General features: G+C 41.7%; 1 protein-coding gene across 1 annotated transcript in view; it reads left to right on the forward strand.

Moving 5' to 3' along the window:
* The first annotated feature begins 5,385 nt into the window (after positions 1-5,385).
* LOC148101626 (uncharacterized) overlaps positions 5,386-27,943 on the forward strand; it is a 36,754-nt gene continuing 14,196 nt past the window's right edge. Inside the window, exons 1-3 of the mRNA XM_087846629.1 lie at positions 5,386-5,675; positions 19,704-19,779; positions 20,995-21,759. Coding sequence (XP_087702755.1) covers positions 19,762-19,779; positions 20,995-21,759 — 783 coding nt within the window. The 5' untranslated portion in view covers positions 5,386-5,675; positions 19,704-19,761. The remainder of the gene's footprint in view (positions 5,676-19,703; positions 19,780-20,994; positions 21,760-27,943) is intronic.

A 27,943-nucleotide genomic window follows, 5' to 3' on the forward strand; every position in this document is an offset into this window, starting at 1 on the left:
GAGTCTCCAAAACAAAACCTCCTTCTGAACCTAGTAAGATGTCTAGGGTCTCTATTTGAAGTGAAAGTGTACTGGTCCTGAGTAGAGGTGCTACACAAATGTGGCGTGCCAGCCAGGAGGTTTAATTCCTTTTATTTTTGGAAGTTTAGCAACTGGTGATTTCATGCCTTTTGGGTCAAATCATTACACTTGTCCATGACATTCTGGGTTGGAGTAATAAGACAACATGGATGTAATCCAAACTGAAGGTGTCAAAGTACCTAACTTTGTCCTAGTAGGAGGGTTAACAGGTGATGAGGTTGACAATGAGGTTATTGATTACTTAGGGTAGTTTAGTTATATTGGAAGAGTAATTAAAATAACTAGCACAGAGGCACATTTTAAAAACACAGCCATTGTGGAGTTCCAATCAGGTGAACCAGTCCAGTTCCTTAAGGATAGCTTACCTTGCAAAAGACAAAGCCGTAACCCAAGTGTTGTCCATCATATCCAGCTTCTGTCTGGCTGTATGCTGCAGACAGGGGTTCGTGTTTAACCCATTCTTACCTAACTAAACTAAAAGGTCTTGCTGAACTGAGTGGTGCAGATTTTGAGGTTTTGTTAGATGAGCTGGCCAAAATGAAGAAGTCCACTGAGAGTAACCCCACAGTTGGACCAAATGCATCAGTGCCTAGTCAAAATCCGCAGTTCACTAGTGACACAGACTGAGATGAACCAACCATCATTGAGGATCAAAGTCCTGTTAAATTGGGCAGTGGTTCAACCCACTCGCCTGAGCATGGCTCTCACTCATCCTCTCCAAGTGTAGAGGTGACTGCCTCGCACAGAAAAACCACTATCTACTTACCACCTGAACAGCTCACTACACCTGAAGTACAGAGAGTAGTAGTTGAAGATATCATTATGAACAATGAAATGCCTTCTCAAGGTCACGCAAAGGCCCTTCTCGGAGAAAACCCCTTGCTCTACTTTCGAAGCTGATTATGATACGTGGTGCAACAATGTTGAATTCCCCCTCACAGATCGTACCATATCTGACAAACTTAAGGTAACAAAGGTAGTTGAGAGCCTTCTTCCGCCAACTGCTGACATTGCAAAGCACCTTGGTCCTAACGCTTCATGATTATATCAGCCTTCTTGACATAGCCTATGGCACTGTTGATGATGGGGATGAGCTTTTTGCCAAATTCTTGAGCACCAACCAGAACTCAGGTGAAAAGCCTTCTGCCTATTTACAGCGGTTGCAGATAACCCTGAGTAAAGTCATTAAAAGAGGCGGCATCACTACAAATGATTCGCTTCCGCTTCCGGCTGCATGGAGTGAAGTAGTGGGTGCGTCCAGCTCCGCTTATTAATTCTAAATATTGCATTTTCCAGACAACGTAATTCTTATTCTTGGTTAGCTGAAACCACGCTAAAATGGATACTAAGAAGGCCAGAAAATGTCTGTGAAGGTTCTCAGTCATCCAGGTCATCGTAGTCAAAGGAGCTTGCAAAGAAAAGCGTCTGGACTTCTTTAAGATGCTTGAAGACGTTTCACCTCTCATCCGAGAAGCTTCTTCAGTTCTACACACCAGAAAATACACACAAAAGACCATAGACATCGATTCGACCACCTCGAGCAGGGAATATGGTGAAGCAACTAAGGCTAAAGCTAATACTAGCGTGGAGATGGGGGAGGAAGCGCCTATATCTGTGGGAACGCTGCGTGCAGAAATATGTGGACTGAAACCGTATGAAGACAGCATTAAAACCCAGCTGGCTAGTATGCGCAAAGGCATCAGCAGTGACATATCTGTGCTGCGAGAAGAAGCTAAAGCAGACATTAAAGCCACTCGAGATGAACTTATGGGAAAAGTTGAACAGCTGTTCACTATGCAAGCAGCGGTAGCGAGCACACAGAAAGAGATGGAGAAGTCCCTGAGTGATGCGACTGACAGGCTGACAACACTGGAAAAGAAAAAAAAAAGAAAAAGAGGAAAGAAAAAAAGAGGGGAAAAAAGAGCTAATGACTGAACAGAAAACTAAATTGATGACTGAGCTAAAAACTGAATCACAGTATTCGCGTATCACCCAGAGAGTCAGGGTGCGCTAGAAAGGTGGGATGAGGGGTTGCAACTACTGCTGTTCGCTGTCAGGGAAACATGCCGGGAGTCTTTGGGTTTCAGTCCATCTGATCTAGTTTTTGGCCATACTGTGTGTGGTCCATTATTTCTTCTGAAAGAGAAGTTTCTCTTGGATAGGCATCGTCCAAGAGAAAACCTTCTGGACTATGTTAGCTTCTTTAGAGAGAGGCTGCAGAGAGGCTTTATGTTGTTAAGTCTTTGAAGTCATATTCTGTTATTGTCATGACTGCATTTGAAGCTATTTTTATTTTTGTATGATACCTGATTTATATGGAATATGGCTGAAGTAAACTAAAGTCTAAAATACTTAGTCATTTGTTTTAATAGTAATTTAACATTATATAATCCACATATAAAACTATGAATTGTAATTTTTCGTGGTTTTAAAAGCATGTAGAATAGCATATGTAGGTAGGCAAGTATATTCCTCCTTTTTTAAATCAAGAAGCAAAGACAAAGGGGGGGGGGGGGGGGGGACTTTAAGAGCTTTACCTGATTCTCGCTGTTCTCGCACACTGACACAGAAATTTAGTGCCCTCCAATATTTTACGTATCTGTGATCCCATCCCCATTGCTGTGTGCATGGAGATGAGAAGATGTACTCAAAAGCTGGCATGTACATTAAGGTGAATGGACAGTCATTGCTTGTAAGCTATATATAAATTTTACAGGGGTCTTTGCTGATTCTAATTCCAAGCTTTACATTGTGAATGAAATTACGAATGCATATTTTATTAAGCAACAACAAATCATCATGGCATTGCCATATTGGTCCATTTGATTGACCTTTCTTATAATTATGTACTTATTTTATTTTGTTTTCGGTTGCTACAAACGGGACAGACATGACTGGGGGATAGGACAGGGAGAAAGAATGAAAGAAAGAGAGGGAGAGAAAGAAAAGGAGAGGGGAGAAGAGACGTGAGAAAGGCGGGAAGAAAGAAAGAAAAACAAACAAAACACCTGGATCACCTGTATGGAGAAAACAAACAAAAAAGAGCAACATAATAAAAACAGCACCATCACAATAAACTAGCTAGCAGACAATAACAAATCATTATTGAAGGACAGAATTGTTTAATTCCATGTGTGTGTCTCTTGCAGTCCTCCATAAGAGTCCCTCCCGGGCGTAACATTGTTACAGAGAAACGGGTGTAAGGCTGTTCCAATTCTCAGCAGCGCTCTTTGCTTTTCCTGAGTCCTTAGCAATTCTTCTTCCTACGATGACGTTTTCATCAAGGCCAATGAAAAGAAGTTAGGAAAAAAGGAGAATGGAGGAACTTTCGGCCTACATGGATGAAGTGAAGAATCTAGCATCGTGGTGCCAGGACAACCACCTCCAGCTGAACGTCGGCAAGACCAAGGAGCTGGTGGTGGACTTCAGAAGGAGTCAGCACAGAGACTACAAGCCCATTATCATGAATGGAGCTAAAGAGGAGAGGGTGCAGTCCTTCAAGTATCTTGGTGTCCACATCTCCTCAGACCTGACACAGTATGCCCACATTCAGGTCCAGACCAAAAAGGCTAGGCAGCGCCTGTATCACCTACGACAACTGAGGAAGTTCAGGGTCTCACCAAAGATCCTTGGGATTTTCTATACAGGCGCTGTGGAGAGCATCCTCACACAGAACATGACATCGTGGTTTGGGAACAGCTGTGTGAAGGACCAAAACGCTCTCCAGAGAGTGATCCGTACAGAAGAACGCTGCTGCAGGACTGCTCTCCCCCCGCTTCAGGACACCTACATCAGGAGATGCCGGACTAGAGCAGTGCAGATACTGAAGGACCCGTCCCATCCTGGCAACAAACTGTTCCAACTTCTGCAATCTGGTAGAAGGTTCCGCATCATCCGGGCAAGGACAGAGAGACTCAAGAGGAGCTTCTATCCCCAAGCCATCCGGGCCCTAAACACACACACCCGCCCTCTCACATCAGCTATAATTGACTGAGACAGGACTCTCTTCCAGACACTCTAAACCCAGGCACAATGTACATTCCAAATTCCCTTAATTTTAAATTTGTTTATATTGTCTATTCTGTAAAATAGTCAGATGTCTATTCATATTAATGTACAGAATTCACCTGCTTGCTGCTACTACTGCACATTCACCCAATGTATATACTCATATATGTATATATGTATATATATATAATGTTCTTCCTCTACCCCCCCCCCCCCCCTTCCCATTTTTGCACATGTCGAGGAACGTGTCCGGCTACATTTCACTGTGTGTTATACTTGTATAACTATGCAGGAAGAAGAGGGCGGAAGCTTGAATGAATACCCTGAGTGTATTCATGTGTTCACGGATGGTGCTAAAAGTCCAGATACTGGAAGTACAGGGTTTGGAATAGCAGTTCCGTCGAAAAATATTGAAATAAACAGATGCACTTCGGATGGACTGGCAGTGTACACGGTTGAAATGGTAGCAATTTTGGTAGCATTGAAATGGGTAGAGTGTTCAAAAATCAGGCAGGTGGTAGTATGTTCTGACTCGGCAGCTGTTCTTTCAAGTCTACAATCATTTTGTTCGAAGACAAGGCAGGGCATGCTGTATACTATTCTGGAGACTATAAGCAGAATAAGGTCTTGTGGTGGCAGCTCATGTAGGAGTCAGTGGAAATTAAAAGGTGGATAGGTTGGCAAAAAGAGCGTTGACTAAAAACAGGACTGAGATGGAAATTACAAGCAGCGGATCTGAAGCAAAAGGTATTGTTTGGAGGCAGGTTGTTCAGGAGTGGCAGAAGCGGTGGGATTCAGGGAGTAAGGGCAGGCAATTGTATCATCTTAAGAAGGTGGTGGCAGAGAGTAGGTTGTATAGGGGTAATAGGAGAGAAGAGGTGGTCATTACCAGACTTAGACTGGGACATTGTGCATTAAATAAAACACTACGGATGATAGGAGAACATGAGACGGGGCTTTGTGGAGTGTGCCAGGAGGAGGTGGAGACAGTAGAGCATGTAATACTGCGGTGTAAGGGTTATGATGTGCAGAGGAAAGTTCTGCAGACTAGATTGAAGGAGCGGGGAATTTAATCTGAAGAGTGTGTTGGAGGGTAGTAGGGCACAGGTGAGGGAACTGGTGGGGTTTCTGAAGGATATAGGTGTTTATGAAAGAGTGTAGGTTTTTTTTTTCTTTTGGATACAAATTGTAACTCACTGTCTGACCCATACTCCGGAACAGTAGGAGGCGGTAATGCTCCTTTACGTTAGTTGCCAACCGCCGTTAAATACAAAGAAGAAGAAGAAGAGAAGAGGGCGGAGCAAAGTGTGTGTACGGGAGAGGAGTCGAGCAGAGAGAGCTGCTTTGTCATGAAACGGGAGTAAAGCAGTGAACTTAGAGGAGAGAAACAAAACTAAAGTATCGATCATATACCACTACCAACGTCCTGATCGATATCTGCATCGATCTGCCCACCCTTGTCTCCTGGATCGCAGCTGCGATCAGCGTGAACCACGTGGGTCTCTGCTCCCTGATCTGTTTCCTGTGTTTGGAAAGAGTTCCAGCTTCATCACGGAGTTTCTCTCGGTTTGTGGGCTCATCTAAAGGTAAGCACCGAGCTAACTTTACTGTGAGTTCAGTTCATGTTGAGTTTAGCTCCTGAATGAGGTCTTCTGCTGCTCTCCTCGGTGCCTGTTCACAGTTTATTGTGAACACGTTGAGAGAAGAGTGAGAGAGTGTTTGGAGAAAAACACCAACTAATCATTAGCTCAGCATGCTGGGAGAAGTTGGAGCAGAAAAGTCTTTTCGTTGTCCCTGCAGCTGTTTTTCTGCATGCACCAAACCTCTACAGCCTCATTTCTATTTGAAGTGATAACAGGAAATCAGAGCGATCTGCTGCAGTATCAGGGTCACAATAAACTTTATTGTCCAGCTGCTGTGGATGAACACGTTGTTTTTGTCGATCTGGGGTTTATAATAGCAGCAATATTATAAGGACAGCTCTGTCTTAACATAGTGAGTCCCTTTATTGGCAGGCCACAACACAAAACACCAGAGGGTGCTGCATGAACCATTTAATTAGTCCCTACCATAACACCCCTCCTCTGAGTATTCAGTTCAGTTATATTTATATTTTATTTATATAGCACCAAATCCTCAAGGCGACTGTTGCTGTAATTTGGCTTCTAGGATATCTTCTTTCCGTAGTTTGGTTACTTGGTGGTATATGAGACTTGGGTGGGTGGGGGATTGGTCTCAATGAGATAATATCGTGGAGAATTCCGCTCTGCTTTATATTGTCCCGTTTTCTTTCATGTCCCAGATCCAAACTTGATCTCCTGGTTATAGTCCAGTGAGGTCTTGTGCTCTGTCTGTTGTTGAACCATTTCCACTGTTTCTATCTCTCCTCTCTCTCTTTTTTCTTTTTTATGTCTCTCAGCATAGTGATGTTTATCCTGCCTGGTTTGAGGCAGGACGGAAGTATAGGGGCTGTGGTACGAAGTTTCCTCCCCATTAGAATCTCTGCAGGGCTATGTCCATTGGTAAGTGGTGTGGTGCAATATGCCATGATGGTGAGAGATGGGTCTGCTTTCTGTAGAAGGCTTTTTACTGTTCTCTTTCAGTCTCATCATTTCTCTGAGGGAATCTCAGGCTGGAAGCGGTGTGGGCAAAGCCCCACTCTAGAGCAAACGTTGGGAAGAGTTCTGAGAATTGTGGGCCATTATCTGACTTTAGTTATGTTGGTATGCTGTGGCGTGCAAATACAGACTTAAAGTGTTCAATCACTGCTGCTGATGTGTTAGAAGACAGCTCAGGTATTTCTGTGTATCTTGAGAAATAGTCCACTACAACCAAATACTGGCTGTTACTCCAGTCAAAAAGATTTTGCAGTAGAGTTGGACATGTTTTATTGTTTCATCTCTGTGTTGCTGCTGTCTTATTTGTTGTTGTCTGTCCTCTATTTCAGGAAGGCCTGATGTGCATACAAGTCCATTTCATCTCTTAATGTTGTGTTAGAAACCGCTCTTTCTGGCGCTCTGAGCAGCACGTCTGCAGTTGCTGTGTGTATGACATGTGAGATGGTGAAAGAGAACCTCATTAATCTCATTCTCAGTCTTTGTACTCGTGGCGGTAGTTCATCTAAGTTCTTGGAGACTAAAAGTAGCTCTAAAGGCTTGTGATCTGTCGCAACATGAAACTTGATGCTGATGAGAAAATCACTTGCACGCCCAGGTTATGGCTAATAGGGCTGCCAAAAATGATTATTTTGATAGTCGACTAGATTATTTTTGCGATAATCACGTCATGCAAATGAATGAATGAACTGCTATTTGCACCAGCATGCATCTGCTCTTATATAACTATCATTAGCTTTTAGTGTTTAAGGTATGTGCTAACCAAAAATAAAGACAAGATGACAGTTTATTAAACTTTTAATGAAATTTGCAGATTGCCTCTGTGGAGTTCAATAACCTCAGCCTCCTGCTTCTTGCTATCTGAAAAATAGCAGGACACTGGAGTAAATTCTACCATCTCACCCTTCTGTTTAACCAGTTTTCTGTTTGACGTTTATTCAGCTGTGTGAAAACTGTAACTTTAATCTCAGCCAAACCGTAACATTTTTAAGGTATCCAAGTGACTTACAGTGGCTTGCAAAAGTATTTGGCCCCTTGAACTTTCCCACATTTTGTCACATTACAGCCACAAACATGAATTCATTTTATTGGAATTCCACGTGAAAAAATAAATACAAAGTGGTGTACATGTGAGAAGTGGAACGAAAATCATACATGATTCCAAACATTTTTTACAAATACATAACTGAAAAGTGGGGTGTGGCCCCTTTGTTCTAAGTGCAGTCAGTTGCCCATAGACATTGCCTGATGAGTGCTAATGACTAAATAGAGTGCACCTGTGTGTAATCTAATGTCAATACAAATACAGTTGCTCTGTGACGGCCTCAGAAGTTGTCTAAGAGAATATTGGGAGCAACAAGACTGTTTTGGAGGAAGGGTAGGAGGAAGCTCCAGTATATTACGTAGCTCTTTCAATGCTAGCTGTCTTGGTTGCCCATAACGCTCATCAAGAGCTTTGATGGCTTGAGTGTATGGGTCAGGAGCATAGGAAAAGGAAATAGCTAACCGTTTAGCTTGGTCTACTTTCAGATGATCGAGAAGGACATGATATTTAAAGTGCTCTGTCTCATGAGGGTCAAGCAGGTTAGTAAGGGCCATTCGTAACAGCCTATACTGGATTTCATCTTCTCTGGTAAGGTCTGGGAAAGAAGGACCCTCAAGCTTATACACATGTGTTCTAGTGCTAACAGAGTGACTAGAACTAGCAGTAATGGGTACCGAAGGTTTTTGTGCATGCAAACCATCAGATGTAGCTGGTTGCTGCTTTACAGGAGGGTGCTGCCTTGTAGGGCTGGGCGAGATATCGAGTTTTTAAAAAATATCGATATATTTTTATACGAGATACAAGATGTGACAATATCTTTTATATCGATATAGTCTATGTTACGTTATAATTATAGTTGTGGAGCCACAAGTTTGCCTCTCTTTCGTACACTTTTGTCTTTACGCAACGTTACTCGGCCTCGCCTCTCCTTCACTGAACACAACTCCCCCTCCTCCCCCATCGCTTCACCTGCAGGAAGCGACAAGATGGACACGGCAAATCTCCGTTAACGAGTTACTGCGCATCGCCCCCTGGACGCCGTCAACGTGTTAGCTAGCTAACCACGCTAACGAGCTAACCGCGCTAACGACATACACGGCCTGAAATCCTTTCATTTTCTCAAAAATCGACAGCGCGCCTTATGTATGAATTCTGGTTGTGCTTGATGACCGCGAACCGATTTAATGTGGTACACCACGCTCAGCAATCTGTCAAAAATGTTTTAGTACGAGTTTGCTAAGCTACGGAGCTGCACCGTTTGATGGATTGTCGGAGCATTACGGCTACTGAGGAGCCTCGCGGAGTGATACGTACTGTGCTTCAACGTAATATTACCCTACTGTGTGTGTATAAGGACCATAAATGGCACCTGTAAGACACACGGTTATGAAGCGGATTTCAAACTCCAGGCTGTCAGTCACGAACTTGGAAAGAGAGCAGCTGTGAAATCTGTCTTTGTTATTATGCTCAGCGTCTTTTAGTTTACATTTTGACTGCACAATTGTGAGCTCTTTGTTATGCACAAAAACAACATAGTTTTCTTTTATTTATGGAGCATTATTATTTAATAAATGCTCATTTATTTTTGAGTAGTTTTTTTCATGTACATCTGCGCTGCATTCTAGTAAAAGTGCCCATGTGACATCTGGGACACAGCTTTGACTAAGAACTCTCTTTTTGTTCTTACCTTATGGCTTTATAAAAAAAATATCGAGATATATATCTTATATCGCCATTCAGCTAAAAAATATCGAGATATGAATTTTGGGTCATATCGCCCAGCCCTACTGCCTTGGTTCTTGAATGCAAACAAGAGGTTGAGCGGGGTCTTCATCTAGATGAACAGCAGGTGGAACACAGACACAATTTACAGGTTTTGTCGTTTTATTGAATAATGGGTAAAGGAAGGAAAGACACACATGGACTGCTATCTCTACAAAGGACAAAGTATGATTTAAGTAACTTGAAACAATACATGAACTCAGGAGACTCAAAGAGTACTCACCTCAGCTGCCGCCCCATGTGGGAGTGAAGGGTAGGTGAGTGCAGTCCTTATATAACGAGTGACAGGTGAGTGCAATTAAGGCCAAGCACCACACCCAATCAAAGGTGAGGAAAAGAAACAAGGTGCATTTGGTGAAGTGAATGTGCTGAAAGGTGAGCCTTTACAACAAAGACCATGAAATCCGAAGAACACACCAGACAGGTCAGGGATAAAGTTATTAAGGAATTTAAAGCAGGCTTAGGCTACAAAAAGATTTCCCGAGCCGTTTATTAGCATACCGTCTTAAACAGAAAGACAGTATGAACCATATCCCAGGCATACGACAATCAGAAGGGGTTATTTCAACTTCTGTTAGACTTATAAATGTTGGATTTAGGGCCTTTTACAATAATCTTTATTCTACACGAGGTAGTTTAGATGAACAGAAATTCGAAGCATTCTTTACTGATTTAAACCTGCCACAGCTTTCTACTACTGACCAGCAGATTATAGATGCTCCAATTACAGCGGAGGAGATTACCCGTGCAATTAACAGTATGTCACTTAATAAAGCTCCAGGATTAGATGGGTTACCATTGGATTTCTATAGAGCATTTGAGGATATGTTAAGTCCCCTGTTGCTCAATGTTTATAATGAGGCGTTTAAAGTAGGCTCATTACCTCAGTCAATGCACTCTGGACTTATAACATTTATTCCTAAAACTGGGAAAGACCCTTTAGACCCAAGTGGTTGAGCCCCATATCTTTGCTGATTTCTGACCAAAAATCTTGTCAAGGGTCTTAGCAGGTCGTATATGTATGTATTATGTATATGATTCAGTATATCCAACAGTGGCCCTATCGCTGGATGCTGCTAAAGCTTTTGATTGTGTTGAGTGGGATTATTTGTTTAAGACAGACCTTCCCAAAGTGTGGGGCCCGCCCCCTAGGGGGTCGCAGAGCCATTGCAGGGGGAGCGCGGTATAAAAAGGGGGGGAAAAAAACAAAAAACAATGCTTGTACACTGCTAGCACGGGGCGCCCACAGAAACGCAAAGCAGGAGATGAAGCATCGCTGAACATGTTTCCAAACCAACTTCATTCTAAGCCAAAAACTAGAAAATATGGTGAAGCAAATCTTCCCTATGGTTTCACCTGCACAAGTGCCGAGGTAGTTTTCCCTTCGTCAGGAGCACGCGCTGGGCTCTCCAAATCACAGACAAACAGTATCCCACATTTTTGATTTTTAGTTCAAACACTTATTGTAATGACTAACTACTCCTGACATTTTGGAGATGTTAGCTCTTTATACAGTAAAGTTACAGTGGGATACAAATAATATCAGGCTGATCCTGCTACAATTTGTTCCCCCTGTCTAAATCACGGACAAACAGTATCCCACAGTTGTTTATGTTTTTAAACCCATTTTGCACAGAGAGGCAGCAAAAAAAGTTTGGGAACCACTGGTTTAAGACAATAGAAAAGTTTGGTTTTGGTGACAGTTTTATTCGTTTTATCTAGATTTTTTTGATTCGGCAGTTTCTTTGGGGTAGCTCACCACATCGTTTAAGTATTAAGAAACTTCAAGCGAGTACAAAACAAGGAGGTTTTTCATTGCCTAATTTCCAATGGTATTATTGGGTGATGAATGTGAAACAACTTAGAGCTTGGTTACCTACTGCACCAGTTAAACCCATCTGGTCCCATATAGAGACAGAAGTTAATGGCGGTATTTCTCCTTGGAGGGAGCTGTTTGATACCAGTCATAAACTTACCCATCCTATAATTGCAAATGCGAAGACATTGTGGTGTAAATTACATAGGGTGGGTCACTGGGACTTTATTAAATCTCCTTCGGCAACCTTATGGGGGAATAAAATAATTTTAATTGGAGGGACATCGGTTGACTGGTTACAGTGGTGTAAGGCAGGCATCCTTAATGTATCAGATTTATTTGATGGTGGGACTAAATGTTTTTTAAGCTTTGATAAAATTGTGGAGTTGTATAAGTTGCAGCGTAATCAATTCTGGAGATATGTCCAAATACATAGTTCATTATCAAAGTGGTTGGGAACCTGTCCTGTCCTGTGGGCAGCCCTGTGGAAGTCCTGGTCTCAAGACCTCTTGAGATTTACCTCTAAGATTACCTCTAAGATTTATCATGTATTGCAAGAACGGTCGGCTGACCCTCTCCTTAAAGTTAAGGGCTACTGGGCCCAGGACGTGGCATTGGACCTATCTTCAGTTGAATGGGATTCATGTTTTCAAAATATTAATACTAGTTATAAAGAAACAGGCAGAAGATTTATTCAACTTAAAATAATCCATAGGTGGCATTGAACACCGCAACAATTGTATAAATGGAACCTGGCCTCTACGGACGAATGTTGGAGATGTGATGGTCAAAATGCTTCGATTTTACATATCTTATGGAGCTGTTCAGGACTTCGGAATTGGTGGGAAAATATAATGGAGGTAATTTTCAGTGTTTTGAAAAGGAGATTTGGTATCTCACAAAAACTGTCCATACTTGGCATTTTCCAGTTATACAAAAAGATTTGTCAAGTCAAGTTTATTTCTAAAGCACATTTAAAAACAACCAAGGCTGACCAAAGTGCTGTACAATAAAATACAAATATAAAATACAATAAAACACAAGTACATAAACCACCTCACTGATAAAACAATAAGTTAATACAGTAAGTTAAACCTTGCTAAAAGCCAATGAGAAGAGGTGAGTTTTAAGAGCAGTTTTAAAAGTTCCTAGGCTTGTGGAGAATCTGATGTGAGGAGGTAAACTGTTCCACAGTCTGGGTGCAGCCACAGCAAAAGCCCTCTCTCCCCTAGTCTTTAATCTGTACCTGGGAACATCTAAAAGCATCAGGTCTGCTGACCTCAAAGATCTCCTGGGGCGGTAAATGCTAAGAAGCTCTGCCAGGTAAGGAGGTGTAGTACCGTTAAGAACCTTAAAAACCAGCAGTAAAATTTTAAAATCAATCCTAAAAGCAACTGGGAGCCAGTGGAGAGAGCAGAGGACCGGAGTGATGTGGTCTCTCTTTTTGGAACCGGTCAGCATGCGAGCAGCAGCGTTCTGCACCAGTTGGAGGCGATGCAGACAGGAACGATCTAAACCAGCATAAAGGGAGTTACAGTAGTCCAGCCGTGATGTAATAAAAGCATGGACCACCCTTTCTAGATCGTTCCTGCACAGGTAGGACTTGACTTTAGCTAAAATCCGTAGATGATAAAAAGATCCCTTGACTACGGAGCTGATTTGTTTATCAAATTTAAAAGCACTGTCAAAAGTAACACAGAGGCTCTTAATGGAGGAAGTACATTTGGAAGTTAGGGGTCCCATAAAATCAAAGGAAAGGTTGGGGTCTTTAGGAAGCCCAAACAAAATGACTCCAGTTTTACTTTCATTTAGATGTAGGAAGTTAAGAGCCATCCAAGTCTTAATGTCAGACAGACAGGAGAATAACAGCTGCAAAGAGTCCTTACAGTCTAACCTCAGAGGGAGGTAGATCTGAATGTCATCAGCAAAGGTGTGGAAGGACACATTATGTTTGCGCAGCACATCGCCCAGAGGGAGCAAATACAGAGTAAACAGCAGGGGGCCTAGAGTGGACCCCTGAGGTACACCACAAGTTAAAGGAGCTCTGGGAGATAACAGTTCACCGAGGTGGACAGAAAAACTCCTGTTATCCAGGTAGGACTGGAAAAACTTTAAGACAGTACCTTTCAAACAGACACAGTGTTCTAGGCGGGATAACAGTATGTTGTGATCAACAGTGTCGAAGGCTGCTGTCAGGTCTAAGGTTACTAGGACAGCAGCACAACCAGAGTCTACAGTTAAAAGCAAATCATTAAAAACTCTCAGTAAGGCGGTTTCAGTGCTGTGACGAGCTCTAAAACCAGACTGAAACTTCTCATAGAGACTGTTGTTGTCTAAAAATGACTGGAGCTGCCTGAGGACAACTCGCTCCAGTACTTTGGACAGAAAGGGCAGATTGGAGATGGGCCTATAGTTAGAGAGTATAGATGGGTCCAGGTTAGGCTTTTTGAGGAGAGGTTGAACAACAGCATGCTTAAAAAATGTTGGGAAACAACCAGAGCTGAGACAGGCATTGATCAGGACCAGAAGGACAGGTCCAACTGAGTCCAGGACCTGCTTCAGAAGACGAGAGGGGATAGCGTCAGTGGAACAGTTGGTAGACTTGACCTTGCAGACTGTTTCATGCAGCTGAGAAAGAGAAATTAGCTCAAACTGGTTAAAGGCAGATTGGCACGAGGGAGAAACACAGGGATTGAAAGGTGGAGGTGGAATGACAGACTGCAGGGAGGAAATCTTATTAACAAAAAAATATAAAAAGTCATTGCAGAGGGTGGCAGAAGGTATGAGGCAAGTGGACGTATGAGGATCAACAATGGAGTTTAAAACACGAAACAGAGTCTGAGGTTTATGGACATTACTGCTGACCAGGTTAGATATGTAGGAGGACTTAGCCTCTTTAGCAGCTTTCTGATAAGTTAAAAGAGAGTCTCTCAGGATATTGAAGGAGATTTGCAGCTTGTCCTTTTTCCACTTTCTCTCAGCACACCTGCAGGAGCGCCTGAGAGCACGAACAGAGTCTGTAATCCAGGGTTCAGTGTGAGCTTTGGGACGGAGTGATTTTAGGGGAGCGATGGAGTCCAGAATAGAAGTGCATGTTGAGTTAAAAAGAGCAGTTAAATCTTCTGCACACAGGGAGTCAATCCAGTCCACCGTGGAGAGCTCAGAGTTGTTGAAAGCAGCAGAGAACTGGGATGGTACATGAGTATTGATGATCCGGTGGCGGCGTGAAGGAGCTTTAACTGCAGCAACAGAACCTTGTGCAGTGGCAGAAAACAGAACAGGAAGGTGATCAGAGATACACGCACTCTCAAGATTTGGCCAAAATGCAAAACATTATGTGTGGCGGAAAACTAACACTGCACATCACTCTGAACACACCATCCCCACTGTCAAATATGGTGAGGCAGCATCATGCTCTGGGGGTGCTTCTCTTTAGCAAGGACAGGGAAGCTGGTCAGAGTTGATGGGAAAATGGATGGAGCCAAATACAGAGCAATCTTGAAAGAAAACCTCTTGGAGTCTGCAAAAGACTTGAGACTGGGGCGGAGCTTCACCTTCCAGCAGGGCAACCACCCTATACATAAAGCCAGGGCAACAATGAAATGGTTTAAAACAAAACCTATCCATGTGTTAGGATGGCCCAGTCAAAGTCCAGATCTAAATCCAATCGAGAATCTGTGGCAAGATCTGAAAACAGCTGTTCAAAAACGTTGTCCATCTAATCTGACTGAGCTGGAGCTGTTTTGCAAAGAAGAATGGGCAAGAATTTCTGTCTCTAGATGTGCAAAGCTGGTAGAGACATACCCTAAAAGACTGGCAGCTGTAATTGCAGCAAAAGGTGGTTCTACCAAGTATTGACTCAGGGGGCTGAATAATTACGCACACCCCAATTTGCAGTTATTTATTTGTGAAAAAAAAAAAATGTTTGGAATCATGTATGATTTTCGTTCCACTTCTCACATGTACACCACTTTGTGTTGGCCTTTCACGTGGAATTCCAATAAAATTGATTCATGTTTGTGGCTGTAAGGTGACAAAATGTGGAAAAGTTCAAGGGGCCAAATACTTGTGCAAGCAAAACTGGTGATCACACTGATAATGTGGTCCCATTCAGCAAAATGGGCCAAAAAATTGCATAAAAAGCTTAATATCTCAAAGAATAAAAGTTTTGTGCACCAAAAGATATAGCAGGCATTAGCAGAAGGAGCAGAACAGTTTAAAGTTTGAATGGTGAAAATCAGATGAAAACTGAGGGAGTAGTTAGAAGGTAGAACTAGAAAAGTTGCATTTCCTGCGAAAATGCAGTGTGAATGCCGTGTAGTGGAATCTGAAAACAGCAGAAGAAGGAGAAACCGCTGAGAAAACACTGCGTAGAAGCTGATGTCTTTTCTGAAAGCTGCTGCATTCCTCACGGCATTCACACAATTAAAACTAAGTAGCTGCCACCATAGTTGAAAACTGGAATTGGCTGAGCCACGCTATGAATTCTGGGATAGGTTGGTCACGAAGAATACACCTGACCCATCCTTCAAATCTGGGGAAATGAAGCACGCATTTGTCGACTACATTTGGAGAAGTCTTCTAGTTTGGACAGCCTTTGTCGCATCACTGTAACGTTGTCACCTACGATACTGGAAACTGCTTCTTCTTCTTTGGTGTTTAACGGCAGCTGGGATCCTTGTAGCTGCAGTGCTGCCATCTTCTGTTTCAGTCCGTTAGTACACCCTTAAATCCTACTACTTATTCCTGCGTCTTTCAGGATCTTACAAAGCTTCAAAGGATGCGTCAACTATTAAATTAGTCGTCGGCAAACTTAATAGTCGAAGTAATCGTGACTAGTTGACAAATCCTGGCAGCCCTAATGGTTAATGCTTCCTTCTCTATTTGAGTATATCTTTGTTGTGTGGGGGTTGATGGTTTTGAAGTGAAGGTCACTACCTTGGTTGTGTCTTCCTCTTGTTTCTGAAGTAGCACTGCTCCCAGTCCATAGGAGGATGCTTAAGGCTGATACTGTTGTTTGTGCTTTGGGACTGTAGACTGCCAAGTACTCAGTTCTGACTTAATGCTGTCAAACACTGTTTGTTGAGCCTCACTCCAACAGCACTTTTTTTGCTACTGAGTAGTTCTCTCAATAGCTGTGTTTTTTCTGCTTGGTGGGGAAACATTGACTTGATGATTAACCATTCTCGGGAATTGTCTCGCTCCACTTACATCAGTGAGTGCCTCCATGTTGCTGACCATGTTCATTTTTTCTGGGTCTGCTTTGACGCTTGTACTGTCAATGATCTGTCCAAGCAACTTGATTAAGGTTTTTGCAAAGTCGCATTTCTCACTTTTCAATGTCACACCTGCTTTTGTGAACCACACAAGGACTGCGACTAGTCTCTTGTCGTGCTGGGCCTGTGTGTCCAAAATGTCATGCATTTGGCAGACAACTTCGTCCAGCCCCTCCAAGACCTGAGACATTCATTTTTGAAAATGCTCAGGAGCTGAAGATAAGCTGAAACAGAGTCTATTGAAACAATACCTTCCAAATGGCGTGATGAAGGTTGTGAAAAGAGCTGACTGCTTGGACAAAGGTATTTTCCACAATTCTGAGTTAGCATCGAGTTTTGAGAAGAACTTTGCGCCTTCTAGCTGTCCTAGGGTGTGCTATACTGATTGCAACATCTGTCTTTCTCTTTTCACAGAATTGTTACGTTTGGTCAAGTCAATACACACACTTCTTCTCTGTTTGGTTTGGGTACTGGAAAGATTCCTGCACAGTAGACTACTCCACTCTGGAGATTACCCCTAACTCTTCTATACAAGCTAGCTCCTTTTTGATTTTAGGCAGTAGGGAAATGGGACCCTTCTTGGGGTCAACAGGTAAATGGCTTAGCATCTGCTTTAAGCTCAATTTTGTATTCCCCCTCCATTTGTCCTAAACAACTAAGTAGCTCCAGAAACTGCTGCTTTACCGCCTCTGCTGAAGTGAGTGACACTGCTTCTACTCTGTCCACTAACCCAAGCTCTACACTTGTTGGGCAGCTAAATAACCCTTGTGTCAGGTCTGCTACTACATACACAGTATTGTAGTGTTGCCCGGAGTACTCAGGTTAGCTGTAAATTTCTCTGTAACTGCTAACTGCTTTTATATTGTTAACTTTTTTTTAGTCATCCATGCATCCTCAGTTCTATCAGATGCTACTGAGCTACTTCCCTCTCTTCAACGTCACCACCTGCTGCCCATATTTCTCCCAGTGCCCCCGACCTGCACACTCTTGCATAGTGACCTTTCTTTTTACACTGATTGCAGACTACCTCTTTGGCTGGGCACAGCTTTTTGCTGTGAGGTGTTGTCTTTCCACATCGATTGCATTGCCTTGTGTCATGTTTCATGTTCCTCTCTGTGTTTTGTGGCACAGTCTTTTCTGGTTTGAAATGTTTTATCTTTGCTAATGATGTCCACGTTGCAAGGATTCTCCTGCTTGAAGTTGTTTTTAAGAAGATCCTGGTGCTTCTTAACAAGCTCACTTTGAGGAATCCCTATCACTACTTTTTCTAACATGAGCTCTGCATCCACTTGCAGTTCCTTCGAGAGCCTCTTGTCTCTCATTCCGACAGCGAGTCTGTCAATTATCATTTCACTGTACAGCGCCCCGTAGTCACAATACTCCGCCAAGGCATATAGAGATGTAATAAACCGATCTGCCTTTTCTCCCACTTCTTGCTGCCTTCGGTTGAACTTTTCACGTTTAAAAGATAATGTTTCTTCTGACTACAAAGTGTGCCTTAAGTTTGTTTTTGAGCGTGTGGTACTCACTCACCTCCTTTTCGGTCAGGTTCATTGAAGTGATCATGTCTTCAGCTTCATAGCCCAATGAATATATTAGAGAACCAGGGCTGGCCATTATTCTAACTCACCCTGGTGTGTGATGCTGTGCAGCTGTCCTCACAGAAGCGGATGTCACAGGACATCACAGCATCTCTATAATAATCCAAATTGTTGGTAACAATCCTGAAAACCTCCCAGTCGGTGCAGTCCAGACACACCTGCAGATTCTCCACAGCCTCATCAGTCCACTGCTTCAGTGTCTTCACAAAAGCTTTAGAGAGTTTCAGTTTGTGCCTGTTTGCAGGGATCAAGTGAACCTTGACATGGTCCGAGAATCTTGATGTAGTGTCAGATAGGGCTGCCACAAACGATTATTTTGATAGTCGACTAATCAGATCATCATCCATTGAACGTAAAACGTGCAGCTTATTGCACCAGCAGCATCTGCTCTTATATAACTATCATTAGCTTACAGCTTTAAGTGTTTAAGGTATGTGCTAACTAAAAATAAAGACAAGATAATAGTTTATTAAATTTTAATGAAATTTGCAGTTTGTTTCGGTGAAGTTTAATAAACTCCTTGCTATCTAAAATATAACAGGACACCGGAGTAAATTCTCGAGCATCTCACACTTCTGATAATCAGTTGTTTGCTTGACGTTTATTCAGCTGTAAAAAAGAAAACTATAACTTTAATCTCAGCCAAACCGATTTACTCAGGAACAAATAAAATACTTAAAAAAAGCCAAACAATAAAATTTTTAAGTTAAGTGACTTATATATCATGTTTAACCTGAGTAGCGAAAGACGGCGGTGGGTTTGAAAACGATTTGCCGGGAGTCCGGTGTTTCCTCGGCTCTAGTGAGCCTAGCCCCCGGCTAGCTATTGAAAATATGTGGTGTCTTGATAAACTGAGCAGATATTTGAGGTTTACACAGCTACATTCTCGCCTGAAAATATTTTAAACGTTTATTTTGTGACCCAGAAAGAATAATAAGAGTAATATTAAAACTAACTAGCTGCCGCCATTGTTGGAAACTGAGCTGGGCTGCGCTATGAATTCTGGGACAGAGCTACTTCTTCTTCTTCGGGGTTTAATAGCAGCTGGCATCCTTGTACATGCAGTGCTGCCATCTTCTGTTTCAGTCCGTTATTACACTCTTAAATCCTACTACTTATTCCTGCGTCTTTTGTGATCTTACAAAGCTTCAAACGACTCATCGACGATTTTGATGGTCGACGTAATCATGACTAGTCGACTAATCGTGGCAACCCTAGTGTCAGATGATGACCCTCTTACTATCAGCTCACCTTCAGTTTTTCAAAGTTTTTATCCAGTTTGTTTAATAAAATCTATGAGGTTCAAATGAAGCACCAAACTAAAGTTATTCAGTCAGTGGAGGTTCAGTAGTGCAGTTTCTCACCACTGTTGTTAACTGGAGGCTGACACACTGACTGAAGACATTTAGTTTAGAGCTTTCCATCACAGCTTCTTTTTGTCAAGGATGAAATACATATAAATATATTTTTTTGTTCCAGCTTATCATCAGGAGGAGACGAGCCATTTAGACTCAGCTCAGCCACTACAGAGGAAACAATGACTTCAAACCAAAAGGTGAGCAAAAATATCTCTGCTATTGAAACTGTGTGCACGTCACAACTCTCATTGTAGCTCATAATTGTAATGTGATACTATCACTAGAAGGTGGTGGTAACCAGTGTTGGTCAAGTTACTTGAAAAAAGTAATCAGTAACTAATTACTGATTACTTCCCCAAAAAAGTAATCCCGTTACTTTACTGATTACTTATTTTTCAAAAGTAATTAATTACTTAGTTACTTAGTTACTTTTTAACAACACGATTTACAACCTGAATAGGTGATAAAGCGATAAATCTTTCAGCCCAAGTCTACTTTTTCTGCATAATCCATCATACAAAATGTAATCAAATGGAAAAGTCTCTTTTTAAAACTTGTTTTATTAGTTTTAATCTTTTAACTTTATGCATCAAGCAAACATTTAATTATATGCAACATTCTCTGACTGGAAGAAATTTGTTTAATATTTAAACCTATTTTCTGCACATTCCAGCATATAAATTTTTTTTTGTGTGTGTGTTTACACTCAGCCTTTCAAATAGATGCAAGTAAAACAAAGCAGAAAATAAATAAAGTCAAAGACTCAGTGGTCCTGTTGCCTTATTTTCACCTGTAAAGCAGGAGTGGGGTAGGCGGAGGTTTACCCTGGTGCAGGTGTGCCGCAGCAGTCAGTGGAAGAATCCACCAGTTTCTCTGTGAACTTCCCATTACTTCGTAGCTTGCTTGGAAGTTTAGGGGGGTTTTTCGCTGTAAAAAGAAGTTTTCTTCCCACGCACAATGGATGCTAATGTTTTTGTCACTTTTTATGGAATCAAACTCAAAGTAAGGTCAGTACTTCCACGCTTTAAACGCTGCACGCTCATACTCTCTCCCGCACTCGATATATGATCCATTGTTGATCTGCACACAGCTGTTGTCACGAACGTCGCACTTGCTTACGGTACTGTCATGAGACATTCTGGCAAACAAAATCACAGTTTTAGTAATGCAGTAACGCAGCGTTCCTACGGGAAAGTAACGGTAATCTAATTACCGTTTTTGCAATAGTAATCCCTTACTTTACTCGTTACTTGAAAAAGGTAATCGGATTACAGTAACGCGTTACTGCCCATCTCTGGTGGTAACACACCTACAATGTGTTTGTTGACATCTTTGATTCCACTAATGGAGTTTCAGTTTGTTCCACGACTGCATTTCACTCACTGCCTCTGTTTGTGTCTCTGTCACTGCAGGACCAACATGGAGCGAGAAGTCAGCGCTCTCAGGAGGCCGACAAACCTCACAGAACAACGGGAGAGAAAAAACACAGCTGTGACGAGTGTGGGAAGGATTTTGCCCGTTCTAAACACTTGAAAACACACCAACTCGTCCACAGTGAAGTTAAAACATACAACTGTGACTTGTGTGGAAGATCTTTTACTGATCCTGGAAACTTAAAAACACACCAACTCGTCCACAGTGAAGTTAAAACATACAACTGTGACTTGTGTGGAAAATCTTTTACCCAGACTGGAAGCTTAAAAACACACCAACTCGTCCACAGTGGAGTTAAAGCATACACCTGTGACTTGTGTGGGAAATCTTTTACCCGACGTGGAAACTTAAAAAGTCACCAGCTTGTCCACAGTGGAGTTAAACCGTACCCCTGTGATCAGTGTGGTAAAACTTTTGCTCGCAGTAGCCAGTTACAGTGTCATCAGGTTACCCACTCTGGAATTAAGGCGTACAGCTGTGACATTTGTGGAAAAACTTTCAGTCGTGTAGAGACCCAAAAGAAACACCTACGGATTCACACTGGACATGATGTTTGGTGCTGTGATCAGTGTGGCAAACTGTTTACAACAGATGCACGGTTACAAGACCACAAGTTTACCCACACTGTGGGGAGACCTTATAAATGTGACCTGTGTGAGAAGACTTTTAAAGCTCCACGTTACCTGAAAGACCACCAACAGATCCACACCAGAAAGAAACTCTGCAAGTGCAGTTACTGTGAGGTATGTATTTATATTTTTGTCTTCTAATTTAAGACTGACTGTTTGGATCAACTCTGCTCATTAAATTATGTTCGCATGTAGTAATTCTACTGGACTCAATGGCATCTACTGGAATTTTGAAAACGTCAGTAAAGAACATAATAAGTCTTCAAACTAAAAACAATGATTACTGTAACTTTGCATCCATATTTGAGGATTTACAGTTGCACTTGTTCTGATTCATTATTTAAATTATTTGTAATTTTCAAATCTCAACAGGACATAAAAACTTTATGCCAGGGGTGTCAAACTCATTTTAGTTCAGGGGCCACATGGAGAAAAGTCTATTCTCAAGTGGGTCGGACTGGTAAAATCATTGTATATATAACTTAAAAACAACAACTTCAGATTGTTTTCTTTGTTTTAATATGATCAACATAAAAATAAAGCTAGTGTCTGTGGACAGTATGTTCAAAATAGTACAGGCACAACATAGCTATTAATCATAAAACATCTCAAGTTATTTGAAAATTCTGAGGACAAAGAACACACAAACACACAGTGCCTCAGTGATTCACAGAACTGTTTCACAGATCACAGAACTATATCAGGGTGTCTCATGCAGCACTTTCAGTGGGGTTGCATAGTTTATTTGACTCCTGATACCTGGCATTTTTTAGCTTTCACCAGCTCATCAATATCAGGCTTCACATCCTGAGCGGCAGCTAACTTCAGGATGTGATTCAAGTGCCTGTGCGTGAGCCTTGAGCGCAGTTTTGTTTTGTTTATGCTCATTACAGAGAAAACTTGCTCACAAAGATACGTGGTTCCGAACATGCACAACAGTTTTGCAGCGAGGGCTGTCAAGTTGGGGTAACCTGGCAAGAGATTCTGATAGAATGTGTTCAAGCCAGCTGCAGCAAATTTGCCCTTTAAATCCGAGTCACACTGCAAGTCTATTATTTCAAGTTGGATCCTGGCGGGCAGATCAAAGGGATTCACGGTGAATGGCGAGCAAAAAACTTTGAAGTCTTTCTCCAGTTCACCAAAAATCTGAAATCGTTGCTCAAACTCTAGTAACAGTCCCGTTATTTTATCTTTAAACCGCTTCATATCTGCCACACTTTGTGAGCTGCATCACCACCAGCGAGCTGCATCTCCCACAATAACAGCTTCAACTTGAAAGAACGTATGCTGTCATAATACTGCGTGACAACTTGCAGCTGTTTGTTCAAGTTATTCAGGTGCTCTGTAACATCCACCATAAATGCAAGGTGCTGCATCCATTCTGCGGAATGAAATTCTAACACTGTTTTGCTCTTTTCTTCCATAAACTGTTGAATTTCTCCTCGTAAATCAAAGAAACACCTCAGCACAGCACCTCGGCTCAACCATCTCACCTCAGTGTGGTATGGCAGGCCATAGATGTGGTCTTTCTCTCTGAGAAGACTGTCAAACTGACGGTGATTGAGGCTTCTGGATCGGATGAAATTAACAGTTTGGATGACCACCTTCATGGCGTTATCCATTTTCAGTGACTTGCAACTGGTGCAAAATACAGTGAAAAGTCCAAAAATCACGCCCTCCATTTGCAGACTGCACTTTATCTCTGAACGTTTTTACAACGCCTGCTTTCTTCCCGATCATTGAGGGCGCACCATCTGTAGCCAGCCTGACAGCGCGGGACCAGTCCACTCCGACGCTGTCCAGCGCACCGACGAGTGCGGTGAAAATATCAGCTGCGGTCGTTGTATCTGTCATCGGTACCAACTCCACGAACTCCTCCGTGACGGTCAATGTGTCATGAACTCCGCGGATGAAAATTGCCAGTTGTGCAACATCTGTAATGTCCGTGCCTTCATCAATTGCAACTGAAAACACAATAAATGACTTTACTTTTTGCTTCAACTGTCTGTCCAAATCCGCTGAAAGATCAGAAATCCTGTCGGCAACTGTGTTTCTTGTCAGGCTGATATTTGCAAAGGCCTGGCGCTTTTCAGGGCACACAATCTCCGATGCCTTCATCATACATGTTTTTACAAATTCACCCTCACTAAATGGTTTTGAAGCTAGTGCAATTTCGTTAGCAATAAGGTAGCTAGCTTTCACTGCAGCGTCACTGATGTCTCGGCTGTGAGTAAACACAGACGGCTGTTTCTTCAGACCCGCCAACAGTTCATTCACCTTCTCTCTTCTCCGCTGTCCTTGAAAGTTGTCATATTTGTCGGCATGAAGACTCACATAGTGGCGACGGAGGTTCTATTCTTTTAGCACTGCAACATACTGGGAACACACCAAACATACAGCTTTCCCATTCACTTCTGTGAATAAATAGGAGGATGACCATTTTTCTTGGAGCACTCTGCATCAGGTTTAAATTTCGCAGGCAAAACAAAGTAGCTCACAATTGCTATTGCGCCATCCAGTGGACACAATTGGAACAGCAGTTTCTTTATTGACAAATTGCTGCTCATTTTTATACTTTACAAAATCATCTCACGGGCCGGATTAACCCCGTTGGTGGGCCTGATCCGGCCCGGGGGCCGTACGTTTGACACCCCTGCTTTATGCACAGCACAGGTGTCCAAACTTTTTGTACAAAGGGCCAAATTTTATAAAGTGAAGATGCACGGGGGCCAGTGGTTGCTTTTGACATTTTTTTTCATAACAATGTTACATGTAAAGACAGGGTAGGCCATTTATATGGATACACCGTAATAACATGGGAATGGTTGGTGATATTAAAGTCCTGTTTGTGGCACATTAGTATATATGAGGGGGTAAACTCATCAAGATGGGAGGTGACCATAGTGGCTATTTAGAAGTCGGCCATCTTGGATGCAACTTTTTCAATAGGAAGAGGGCAATGTGACACATTAAACTTATTGGTAATGTCTTGTGACATTACCAATAAGTTTGCCATAGAAAAAGTATGGTGCTTGGTTTCAACGTAACTTTATTCTTTAATGCCTTACTTTTAATAGTCTATAGGTTTTACTTACATTTCCTCAAAGTATGGTGAGCCTCTGTTTGCAGACAGAGTACCAGTGCTTGTTGCTGTTCCTCTACATCAAAGACAGTTATTGTAGCCCAGTAAGCTGAGTGTTATAATGTAAACTGAAGAAATGTAATTGGACATTGGCAGAGATGCTCTTTATTTCAGGCAACGTTCAGGATAATAAAGTTGAAGGAATTCCCTGACTTACACTGTCTTTGTATCTTTGCAGGGCGACACAGATGGATCCAGTTCTCAACCCTGTCGTCACTGTGGTGGTGGGAAAGACTTTCGATGTGACCTTTGTGGAAATACTTTCACTCAGCAACGAAACCTAAAAATACATCAACGTAGACACACTGGAGACAAAATGAACTACTGCAAAGAATGTGGGAAAGGCTTCCCCTCGTTAGGTGATTTAAAAAAACATGAACTCTTCCACAGTGGGGTTAAAAAGCACATCTGCGACCAATGTGGGTCATCCTTCACCACTCCAGGTGAGCTTAAAGTGCATAAACGAGTCCACACAGGAGAGAAACCATACAAGTGCAGACACTGCGACAGAAGCTTCTCTCGTGCAAATACTCGTAATGATCATGAACGTACACACATTGAAGGAAACTTCAGCTGTGACCAGTGTGACAAGAGCTTCAAGAATCTCAGTTCATACTCCAAACACAAACGATCCCATGTTTCAAAGAAACTCTTTCACTGTTACCAATGTGCAAAAACGTACACTTCATTATCTGCTCTGTGCAAACATCAGCGTCATCATGAAATCACTTCCATCTCTGGATCACAATGAATCTGAAGATCCTCTTCTGACTTAAACTTAAAATCCTTGAGATCAGGCTCCACAGAGTTCAGCTGGAATCTGCTGTAAAAAGTGTCAGCTGATGTCAGACTTGGATCTGATGACGTAGCTCTGATTTCTGGACTTGCAGTGAGTAATCCTGAATGTTTAATTTGGCAAGGTGTAAGTAAAGCTTTTCACATCAATTTTCTTTCTTTTAATTTTGCATAAATAAGATAACCTTTATTAGTCAGACGCGTGGGAAATTTTATTGCTCTAAAATGTTATCCCTCTTACATTCAAAAAAATTTCCTTCAGGAAACAATAGTGTTTAGCAGTAGTACTTGTAATATAAATCTATAGAAATATATTTTACATCCAGTTACTATAACAGCAAAAGTTCAAACTTCATGTTTAAAGAAGAACACTGCAATAATCTAATAAGTTCAATATTTTTCTAGTTTTATATTTTCATTGTTTTTGAAGTCTTTATTTCTATTTTACTGTTTAAAATTCTGTTTGAATCTGAATTGGCTTTGGCTGCATTTCAATGCAATAATTTATAAAGAAATTTATAACACAAGGTGGAGCAGTGAGTCTATTTATGCTTTATTTGATCAAGCAAAGAACACATTCATATATACAGTGTTGGCCTGCAGAGGGTAAAGTATTTTTAGAAAATTTGGATAAAGCATCAAAGAACTGTTAGAGATGAAAGTTCTCAGAGGACTCTTGTTTGTCAGCTCAGGGCTTATTTCTAATTGGTTCTTTAATTGTTTAGTGTGAGGGACATGAGTGATGACTCTGTCAGCAAAAAAACTGCAAAACTGACTGTGACAAAGATGCTAAAGAAAACCTTTTTCAGTAGTCAAATGAATAAATCAGTTTCTATATTCTTATTGTGCAGTGTGGAGTTTTTTTTTTCCTTCTTCTTCTTGATTTTTCTTGAAGGATAAAGGTTACTCTTTCAACTTTGGTAAATGACTCTCCAAAGGAAACGCTTCCACTAGAGCTTAAAATCTGGGATCTCCATCAATTGGTCTCAGAACTGAAGAAGTCCCTCAAATTATAGGTGAAAATGCTTGAAGAAACACAAAGATTTCCAGTCACAATTCTTTCAGTCACCATTGCCTTTTCCTCTGGTTCCTCTACAAATATTTGGATCGGTATCTGCATCCATCTGCCCACCCTTGTCTCCCGGATCATAGATGAGATCAGCGTGAAGCAAGTGGGTCTCTGCTCCCTGATCTGTTTCCTGTGTTTGGAAAGAGTTCCAGCTTCATCACGGAGTTTCTACCAGTGTGAGATGCTGGAAGCAGGTGTGACCTACCTAGCTAGAGAAGCTCTCGTGGAGGCTGGCTTAATTTTGGAGGAAGAAGGTAGACGACAGTTGGCATAAGCTGGCCTTTGACTGGACTACAATGAATGAATTGACGACAATGAAAGTCTGGTTGGAACGCCAAGTTGGAAACGGGCGATAGGGGAAATTGGTTCAAATGAAGCGAGTGCTTCAAATAGTAAGAGAGGAATTCAAATTAATATTGAACCTTAAGAAGAAGAATGAGAACATACGATTAAGTCCGATTGTGGTATCAAGAGAACTGAAAAAGATGAAAGGAAATGTCAAACAAGCAAGAATTCTAAGGTATGGGAACCTGTTGATGTCAGGTAAGACAGAGGAGGAAATAAAATAATGCGTATAGAGAGCATTTGTAAAAAGACTGTTGTAGAAAGAAGGCTTGAGGGAGAAAATAAAACAGTCATTTATGAGATCAGTCGTTGTTGATCAATGGACATGATAATTTGCATATTAATGATCAAGGAACTGACCTCACAGCCCATTGTTCAGCTGAGACTGAAGTCACTTAGATGAGAGATTAAATGTTTCTACCGCTGAAAACACTACGTTCAGATAAACAATCAAGTTTTTAGGATTTACTTATGTGGATGATAAATTAATATCATTAACCATCTCTGTGACATAATATTGGGTCTGTTCTTCAGATCTGTTGTCTAACTTCTTTCACTTGGGATATCACCTCTCGCGACATCTGTTTATAGCTGTTTGGCCCTGTAATTCATCATACTCCAGCCTCTCATTATCACCTTGACTGCATCCCAAATTAAAGTGGACTCAACCAGGCTATTCTTATTCTCTTGTAAATATTCAATGATTTCTCTCCTAGTGTCCTTTATAATACTTTCATTGTTTAGTATACTCATGTTCAGTCATTTTACTCCTTGATAAATGGATTGTCTTATGGTCAGAGACATCTGTGTTTGTAGAAGACTAATTTTTCTGATGCCTGTTCACTACATTAATAAGAATACTTCTTCAGTCTCAGCTGACTGCAGGTTTCCGCAATCTTATAAACAGTGCATTTTCATAATGACTGAGGTCAGTTCCTTAATCTTAA

The sequence above is a fragment of the Neolamprologus brichardi genome, chromosome 9, assembly GCF_056152115.1.
Source record: "Neolamprologus brichardi isolate AB-2024 chromosome 9, ASM5615211v1, whole genome shotgun sequence".
In the NCBI taxonomy this organism is placed as follows: Eukaryota; Metazoa; Chordata; class Actinopteri; order Cichliformes; family Cichlidae; genus Neolamprologus; species Neolamprologus brichardi.